The sequence below is a fragment of the Chinchilla lanigera genome, unplaced genomic scaffold, assembly GCF_000276665.1.
Source record: "Chinchilla lanigera isolate Chin_1 unplaced genomic scaffold, ChiLan1.0 scaffold00011, whole genome shotgun sequence".
NCBI lineage: Eukaryota > Metazoa > Chordata > Mammalia > Rodentia > Chinchillidae > Chinchilla > Chinchilla lanigera.
The window spans coordinates 19,117,613-19,126,874 of record NW_004955412.1 but is presented as its reverse complement, the minus strand read 5'-3'; the positions used below and the strand labels follow the sequence as shown (position 1 = coordinate 19,126,874).

The 9,262-nt window shown below is 52.0% G+C and overlaps 1 protein-coding gene across 4 annotated transcripts in view; it reads left to right on the top strand.

Annotated features, from left to right (window-relative positions):
* Nucleotides 1-9,262, top strand: part of Tmprss13 (transmembrane protease, serine 13) — a 28,001-nt gene that overhangs the window by 12,517 nt on the left and 6,222 nt on the right. For 2 of the 4 annotated variants that reach the window (XM_005378223.2, XM_005378224.2), the window contains exons 4-10: nucleotides 2,235-2,273; nucleotides 2,370-2,492; nucleotides 3,513-3,642; nucleotides 4,860-4,952; nucleotides 5,470-5,513; nucleotides 6,767-6,929; nucleotides 7,754-7,926. In XM_005378223.2, the coding sequence (XP_005378280.1) occupies nucleotides 2,235-2,273; nucleotides 2,370-2,492; nucleotides 3,513-3,642; nucleotides 4,860-4,952; nucleotides 5,470-5,513; nucleotides 6,767-6,929; nucleotides 7,754-7,926 (765 nt within the window). The remainder of the gene's footprint in view (nucleotides 1-2,234; nucleotides 2,274-2,369; nucleotides 2,493-3,512; nucleotides 3,643-4,859; nucleotides 4,953-5,469; nucleotides 5,514-6,766; nucleotides 6,930-7,753; nucleotides 7,927-9,262) is intronic. The other 2 variants (XM_013511252.1, XM_005378225.2) reach the window with 1 other exon arrangement.

Genomic DNA, 9,262 nt, shown 5'->3' with positions numbered 1-9,262 from the left:
CCATCCACCCATCCATCCATCCATTCATCCATGCATGCATCCATCCATCCATGCATCCATCCAACTCACATGTGCTCCATCAGATGTCATGTCAACCTCATTGGGATATGAGGACTAAATGAGAGGATGGCACAATACCTGGCACAAAATTTCACTCCAACCATATTTGTTATTTTTAAAAACATGAAACATGGATTGGAAAAAGTCTGTTGAGGATCTTTGGTCAATAGGATGTAGTGCTCAGGGTTCAGGCCTCCTCAGTCTCCTCCACTTTGGAAAATATACCTAAGACATTTCCCAGGCTCTCTGCTTGGCAGTCAACAAGGAGCCCAGCACAGTGGGGTTGTTCAGATGGAGCAAAAGTGAGCATACCTCAGACTGTTCTGTCCTCCGAGATCACAGTCTCCTGGGGTAGGGAAGTGGAAATCACTCAGGGCAAATTCATGTGAGTGTGACTGCAGCAAATAGGTGACAGCTATATGGGCCAGGGTGCAGGGGCCAAATGTGGACCTGGAAGATAGCAGGGCAGTTATGACCTGGATTGGGCATCTGAGCAACTCCTAGAACTGTGAGGGCTGAGGTGGGCAAAGCCCCACACTGGGGGAGAGAAAAGACCTGTGTAGTTAGGGGGAAAGTACATATTAGGAGACTGGGGAACCATCTGTTTGGCTCGGTAAGGCCAGGCCATGAGGCAGAGAGTTTTAAATGCCGAGCAGAGGAGTAAGGATACCATAGAAGTAGCAGCATGGTGTGGGGAAGGGCGGAGCGGATAAGTGCCTGGAAACACCTGGAGGTGGCAGACTTTTGGAGAAAGAGGGCTGTGTGGGGGGAGGCAGGGTGTTGGGAGAGCACAGTTTTGGCACCACACATTCCTGCCTCTGCTTCTGATCAGCTGCATGACACTGGCAAGTTAATAACCATTCCAAGCCTCGGTTTCCCCACCTGCTGACTAGGCAGTGATGTCACTGTCACAATGCACATAAAGACTTCCCTAGGGTGTCAGCCCTGGTCCTTCCTGCCCTGGTCCTTCTCCTGTCCCGACAGAGGGCACCTCCTCCACGAGAGCAGTGGGAAATGACACATAGAGAGGCATGTGGCACCCAAGAATGGGTTACTATGTGGAATTAAAGCTCCTGGCCTGGTCCCATGGTATTTCCTGAAGTCCCTGACAGCTCCTTTAGGGAGGCCTGGAGACATGATCCTGCAGGTCCATGAGTGGCTGTACTGAGGGGTGAGGACTAGAGCCTGGCCTCCTTGCTCCAACTCCAGTGCTCTCTAATGCACCTCAAGGTGGGCCTTGTATGTGCAGCTTTGAGAAGGCACAGACTGCCCAGGACTTCCCCAGAGGCCCAGTGTCCAGAGAGTGTGGTGAGAGAAAGACCAGGACACAGACAGGAGGGGCAAGATGAAGAGACTACAAGAGAGTTGTGTCTGGACCTGGGAGGAGCAGTCACACCAGGATAGCATTCACTCTGGTGACCAGGAGCATGGACGGGGCAGGGGAAGAATGGAGGGTCCGAGCTGAGGAGTCAGCTGACCCTGAGAGGCTGCGTGAGAAGTTAGAATTGAGGTCTTTGGGGCATCCAAGGGGAGAGAGACTTCTCCAGGCAGTAGGGGCAATGCTTCCTGGTTAGGAAGGAGACTGGTATTAAAGACAAAGTAAATCATGAGGATGATTTTCATATAGTTTTGTAAAGTTATTCACTTGTACATTTAGAAATTGGCCACCTAAGCTTAGTTGTTTGTTAAGTGAGAGGACATTTAAATGCATAAAGACAAGTATGAGCACAGGGACACCCCTTGTTTAAGGAGAGGAGGAGGAGGAAAATCTGAGAACTCCTGAGGCTGGAAGGACACTAGCCCTTCCTGAAAGACAGGGTAGGTATTGGCTGTGTGCCTGTGACTGTGAGGATAGAAATTTGTCTGCTGTGACCCTGTGGAGCAGAGAGATGAGATCCTGGAGGGATTCTGAGAGGGGACATAGATTGGAGGAGGTTGTTCTCAGATAGTCAGTAGGGGTAGGGGAGCTCCCACAGTAGTCTCTCTCTCTCTCTCTCTCTCTCTTTCTCCGTTGCTCCCTCTCTTTCTCCCTGCCTTTCTCTCTCTCTTTCCCCCTCCTTCCCTGTCTTTTTCTCTCAATATATGACTGCCCCAGTCTGCCTGGGGCTTCCCTGCTTACAGGAACTTTCTGGAACATTCTGGCATATTCCTGAGCAACCTTTCTCTCCATACAGATGGGGGACGAGAGCCCCAGAGTCCAAGAGGGATTGCAGGTCGGTGTCTCAGAACCCCCAGGGCCTCGGGCTGCTTAGTGTCTTGTCCTGGGGCTGGCAGTGACCCAGCTGCCTGTTTCTTTTCTTTCTTTCCAGTCTACTTCTGGCAAGGCCACACAGGGATCAAGTATAAGGAGGCAGCTGAGAGCTGCCCCATGCACGCCGTTCGCTGTGATGGGGTGACAGACTGCAAGCTGCGGAGTGACGAACTTGGCTGTGGTAAGGAGGCCAGCCGTGTGTGTGTGTGTGTGTGTGTGTGTGTGTGTGTGTGTGCGCACGTGTGGGCACACACAAGGGCTCACAAATATGTGTGTAGACACCCTGGTGACTACAAACTGTGATACAAACTACAGCTCAAGACAGGAAGCAATGGCCAGAGAATCAGAAGATCTGGATTCTGATTACAGTAGGCCTGGGGTTGAAACCTGGCTTTGAGTGCTGTGTCACTGGATAAGTCACTTGCACTATTTGCCTTTCCCTGGGCTTCTGTTTCCTATTTTGTAAAACGAGAGGCTTAGACAAGATTAGTGGCTCTCAAAATCTGACAACTTTCATGTAGCAGACTGAGCAAAGCAGGTCAGCTCTGACTGGAGCCCCATCTTGTGCCCCTCCTCTTTGTCCAGCAGGTGACCTCTGACTTGAAGTCCTAGATGAGCACTAAGATCTATCTGAACTCTGGTCCTCAGTGATTTTTGTTTTGTTTTGTGCCAAGAATCAAACCCAGGACCTTACACTTGCCAGGCAGGTGCTTGTGCCATGAGGTATATCCCCAGTGATTTGCGCATGTACAACCAGCTGTGGGGTGTGTGCAACCCTGTTATGTAACCCTGCGATGAGGTGTGTGTGCACGAGAGAGTGTCCCATCATTTCACCTCTGCGTTTACATGTACCTTTGCCCATAACTTCATCCATTTGTGACTGACCTTGTGCTGCGAACACTCACTGTCTGTTTCCTCTTGTCACTGTCTCCTGTGGACATGGGAGTGACCCTCCCATGACAGCTCCTGGCTGCACGTGCCCTTCTCCCAGGGATAGCTGGATGGAGAGCTCTCGTTTTGCCCTAGCCCCTTGCCTTGGCTCTGCCTTTTGGGCTTCTGACTACTGCTCCTCTGACCAACCTCCTGGATCTTTCCCAGGCCTCAGTGATGAGTCCTGGGGCAGGAGCTTCCTCCGCCCATCCCCCAAGAGCTTGAAGACTTCTGGGTTCTGAGGGCATGCTCTGTCTTTTCTGCCCTGCAGTGAGGTTTGACTGGGACAGATCTCTGCTTAAAGTCTACTCTGGGTCCTCTCATGAGTGGCTGCCCATCTGCAGTAGCAGCTGGAATGACTCTGACTCCCAGAAGACCTGCCAGCAGCTGGGGTTTTCGAGGTAAGCCTCCCAAAGGTTCTGGCTTTGAGGTGCCATAGGCCCTTCACAGGTCTGCCACTGGCATATTACTGACACCTCCCAGTGTCACAAAACCCCTGGGGACCCGGGCTGATCTGAGCAGCTTGAGACACACTGGGATCCTGTGAGTGTGGGGCAAGCTGTTTTCCTGAGGCCCAGGTAATTATTACAGAGCTGTAATGATATCAGCCTTGTCTGCTGTTCTATGCATCAAAGCATTTTGGGGCTCTCACCACACTGAGTGGTGACGGGAGCAGCCCTGTGAAGGTGGGGGGCATTGGGGCCGGATTTGTCTTCTGACATCTGGGGACTAAAAGCTCAGGCTATGCAAAGCTTTTCTGTGGCCTTTGAGCCACAGCAGGTGTGGTGTGGGCTAGAACTTATCGAATGGGAAATGAGACGGGGCAGGTTTGGCGTGGCCATGTCCTGAGAAGCTTGGGCTATAAGGATTTTAAACCAAGCAGCCAATGCTGGAGCAGTGAGCAGGGTGAGCAATGAAGTGAAAGAGCCTCCAAACTGCAGGCCAAGTAGGCATCTCCATCCTCCGTCTTCATCTGAGTTTTCAAGCCGAGTGGCCGAAGGGTTTGCTGATACATGTGAGGTTTTGGGAAGAAGAGTTTAGGACCCCCCTGTGGGTACCCTGTGGAAAAAGCACCTGGAAAATCAGAGTTGGGGGCCAGGACCTAGAGCTAGTTCTCTGTCCCCTCCTCGGCCTCAGAGTCCTGGCCTATAACAGGGAGTCTGAATGATCCAGACAGAAGACTATGGGCATCTTTTCTAAAATTTGTGTGACCTTGTGCAAGTGTGAACCCCTTGAGCATTCGGTTCTTTGTCATTTATTTGAAGCACATTCATTAAGCTTTGATGAAGGGTCAGAGACTACATGACACCTAGACGCAAAGGAGTGAGATGAAATCCCATACTTGAAGACCCTGTAGAGTGGTGCAGGGGAGTGGGGCTTGCTGTATAACTACCAGGCTAGTGTATGAAGCCTGTGGGGGACAAGAGCAGCATATGTGGGTGAGGTCAGACTCATCTCCTGTATTAGGTCTTGACTGCTGCCCAGTAGCACAGACATGATGTAGATCCTCACAGCCCAGTCTCTAGCTTCAGGGTTCCAGGGGAAGGGGTGCTTTAGTGCTAGCACTTGGGGTGCTGCCTCCATCAGGCTTATTCTTCTTTCCCCTCCTCTCTTGCAGTGCTTACCGGACAACTGAGGTGGCGCACAGGGATTTTGCCAGCAGCTTTTCAATCTCTGAATACAACTCCACCCTCCAGGAAAGCCTCTATAGGTACAGCGGGGCAGGCCAGGCTTCCCGTGTGTAAGCAGGGATTGAGGGCTAGTGAGTGGGGCTTTGAGACACAAAGATGGTCTCCCTGGCCTTTCTGGACCCAGGTTCCAGAAGTGCATCACACATACTCAGGGGCCCTTCAGAAACTGTCCCCATTTACCATACTGCCTCCTGGTTTAAAAGTGGTATTCGAGGCTTGGGGAGGAAGGCACCTGGAGATCAGTGGGTCGGGCACTGGTAGGCCCATCTGGAAGCACTGGGCTCCTCCCGGACCCTTCCTGGTCTTCCTCTCAGGCTTCCTGTCCGCTGTTGTCTTTGCACTGCAGCCCTCCTAAGGGTTGGTTAGGTTGGAGGGTGCTCCTTTTTCACAGAGGGAAAAGAAGGATCAAGTCTCCAAGGAAGGAAATGGTGCGAATGGGTGGAAATGCGATGGTGCAGGACTGAGCAGGAGCCAGTCGGGAAGGCTTTTTGAGGTGGAAAAGTGCCCTTTCCCCACCTCCAGTGTCTTCTCCTGCAGGTCTGAATGCCCTTCCCAGCGGTACATCTCTCTGCAGTGCTCCCGTAAGATGCTCATTTTCTTTCTTAGTCTGTGGTCTGTGTAAGGTGGGAGTCGAGGTTCAGGGGACAAGAGATGGGGCCCTTCTGAGGTAGACGCTGACCCTGGGGGTCTAAGACAGGAAGCCAGGCTCAGCAGGAAGGCCTGGGGGGCACTCAGGATGCCATTTTCCCTCCTCCTGGCTCTAGTGGGAGCTTAGCTGGCAGCCTCTCTCACGCTAACAACGCCACTCCAGGCTCCTGGACTCGGCGGGAGCCCAGGGTTGGACAGGAGAGCAGATGGGGACCAGCTGAGAGCTTGGCACTTGCAGATGGGAAACTAGATGCCAACACTTACTGCGTACACTGTACCAGGAGGGCAATGCACCCATCTCTACAAACATGCTTGCATTCATGCCTGCACCAACCCCACAAGGCAGGTGCCATTACTGCCCACTTAGTGAAAAGAGAACACAATGTTTATCTCGCCTGAGGTCAGACTGACCACTAATAGGTGAGGAGCTGGTGTCCGACTTCAAGTCTGACCCCAAAGCCCAGGCTGTGAACTGTGCCACATGGTCTCTGTTCTCAGTGTCAACCGGAGATGGGTCACACCTGCCTCAGGGCACTGCTAACTCCTCACTATCCCCCTAAAAAGAGAGAACACAACTGTACACACACACACACCTGAAAAACCCCGAAGACCTCTGTCCTGCAGGGGTGACTTGTTCCAGATGTGCTTGTGGATGGTCCCTTGAGATGAAGCATTCCCAGCAGCACCCCATGGCCCGTCCTGGCATCATATAGGCACAAATCCACCAGTGCATTGTGAGGAGTTTATTTCTCCCTTGTTTTGAAGTGATAGACATTCCCATCACAATGCTTACCAATCCAGGAGTCACGTTAGAATCTATCTGCTTTCCTGAGCCCGTCATGACAGCCCTGGGATTCCCTTCAGGACTACAATGCCCGCTGGCTCAGTGCCAAAGCACGGGGCAGGTAGTAAGCATTTGTCAAATTAATGGAAAAAATGAATAAATGGGAGGAAAGAGGAAGCTGCTTGGGGTTGAAATTCCTACTGGATGAAGCCAGAAAGCTAGGCTACCATGTGATACTTCTGCTTGGGCCAGAAACATCTGTGCTGTTTTAGACCAATTGAGCAAAGAGATACCTGGTGGGTGCCCTTCAGGCGAGGGCTGCCCAGCCTGCACTGGGCCTGGGGAACATGGCTGAGGGTCTGGGAGATGCAGGTTTATCATTTGTTTCTTCCACTTCCCCAGACTGTGGACTGAGAGCCATGACTGGGAGGATCGTGGGAGGAGTGCTGGCCTCAGGGAGCAAGTGGCCCTGGCAAGTGAGTCTGCACTACGGCACCACCCACATCTGCGGGGGCACACTCATCGACCCCCAGTGGGTGCTCACCGCTGCCCATTGTTTCTTTGTGTGAGTGTCCCGGCGCCCTGTGAGTCAAAGCTGCTGGGGACTAGGGATCCCCAGGAAGGGCAGACAGGCCTCGTGGTGGAGGAGGACTTTGGTGTGAGCCCACTTCCCATGGAGCAGGCAACCCTGGTGCTGCTTGGGTGTCTACTCCAGAGTCAGGACTTGCACTCATTACTTGCTCCCGGGAGTGAATTGGGGTACTTGCTCTGAGCTGGCCCCCAGGATGAGAAAACATCACTCATAGTTCCTAGGGAGAGTGAGCAGGCAGGCAGAGGGACTTCAGACCCTGCCCCTAAAGAGCCCTGAATAGGCTTTCAGCTTGTTGCTGCCTCCTCCAACAGGAACTTACAGCAGAGGAACCCAAGAAACCAGGAATACTGTCGCAGGACTTGAGGGATGGGGGCTGAAGGGGATCAGTGTAATTGGCTCTTGACATTCCCCAGTGAGCCCTGTCCCTTTGGGAGCCCATAGACCAGGCCTCGGGAGCACTGGCTTCCCAAGTGATGAGACTTCAGTGGACCGCTTTGTCCTGTCCAAATCTCTGACCGCGGATGGTCCTACAACTACAAATCTGCCCCACCTACCGTATTTGGTCCTTGGTGGTCTCACTCACCCCTTAATGTGCACAGCAGCCAGTTCAGAGCAGTTTTTTGGAGCATGGGGAACTGTTTGAGACGCCAGGAGATAGAGGGCTCCTTCCATAGGTCATTTCATCCATTCTCCTGCTTCCAAGCTGGTGTTCCTGCTGCCACTCCCTATGCCTTGCAGGTGCTGCCAGTGAACTCTGCCAGGCTGGTCACTGGACCTGGCTGTATTGGCTCTTGCAGGACCCGGGAGAAGATGCTGGAGGGCTGGAAGGTGTATGCAGGCACCAACAACCTGCACCAGCTGCCTGAGGCAGCCTCCATTGCCCAGATCATTATCAACAGCAACTACACCGATGAACAGGATGACTATGACATCGCCCTCATGAGGCTCTCCAAGCCCCTGCACCTATCTCGTAAGCAAATATGGGCCCCTTCTCTTCCCTAGCACCATCAACAGCCCTTGGACTTGGAAGTGCCCTGTTAACCCATCTGAGGTCCCCAGGGCATCAACATAGCAGAAATCAAAGACCCTTAGAGATTATTAAATGGAACACTTCTATTTCATAGTTGAGAACACTGAGGCCTAAGGATTAGAAAGAAGTTTGCCCCAAATGACACTTCTTACATCACAAATTGGGGACAGAGTTGGGGCATGGATACTGCTCTTAATAAGTATAAATACATTGATCTTTTTCCCCTGGTAGTAATTGAGCACTTAACAGTGGCCAGAGACCGTGGTAGACGTTTGACATACATGACTGACATACGCTTCACAGCCAACCTTGTGGAGCAGGTCCTATTATTAGCTTCATTTGGCATATGAGGAAGTGGAGCTTTAGAAAGAGATAATTACTTGAGGTCTTGCGTGATAGGTGGTAGGTCCAGGATGGGATCCAGGTTAATCTGATTTCCAAGCAATGCTCTTCCCACTTGGCTCTGGGATGGCCAGTTGCATGCACCTCAGTGGAGAATGTGAGCATTCAGTTAACAGCCACAAAGTACACATTCAGTTAACTAACTGCCACAAAGTACACATTCAGTTAACTAACTGCCACAAAGTTGGAGTGAAGGACCACATGAGGCTATTCCATGGAAATACTGGGGAAGTGCTCAGATCGCTGTATCAACAAAGCCTGCATTTATTCATTCACTTATCCAATACCAGCTCTGTGGCAGTAATAGTAAATAGAACAAAATGAGTGATATATACCTAGACAACCAGAAGAGGCCAATGATGCCGTGCTGGGGAGTTGGGAAAATTATGGAAGCATAGATGGGGCCCCTGAATCAGTCTTAGCAGGGTGGGGGAGGCTTCCCCGGAGAGGATAGCTAAGGTGGGTTCTGAAAGGACTAGTGAAAACAGATAAGAGGGGGACAAGCGGGACCCTGAAGAATGAGGTCAGGGTCCTCTAGCATAAGCAAAATTGCATGCTTCAGGAAATCAGAAAGCTTTGGAGGTTAGTCGCGCCATCCCTGTGTTCTAAGCCTGTGAGCTGGTGTGTGCTGGCACATTCTTTTTGGAGGTGGTGTCTGTCGTGAGTCATAGCACTTAGCTCGTCAGAGTGGAGTGAGGAGGAGGATCCCTGGCAGAGCTGGATGCCTGGCCCAGAACTGCACCTAACAGAGGCCCCATCAATAAGCCACTCCTACTCAAGCCATGCCTCCCGCCCCTCCAGCCCTGTCTGGGGAGCCTGGGCCTAAGTAAGGGAAAAGGTGCCAGCTGCCTCCTGCGTTGTCATGCACACACAC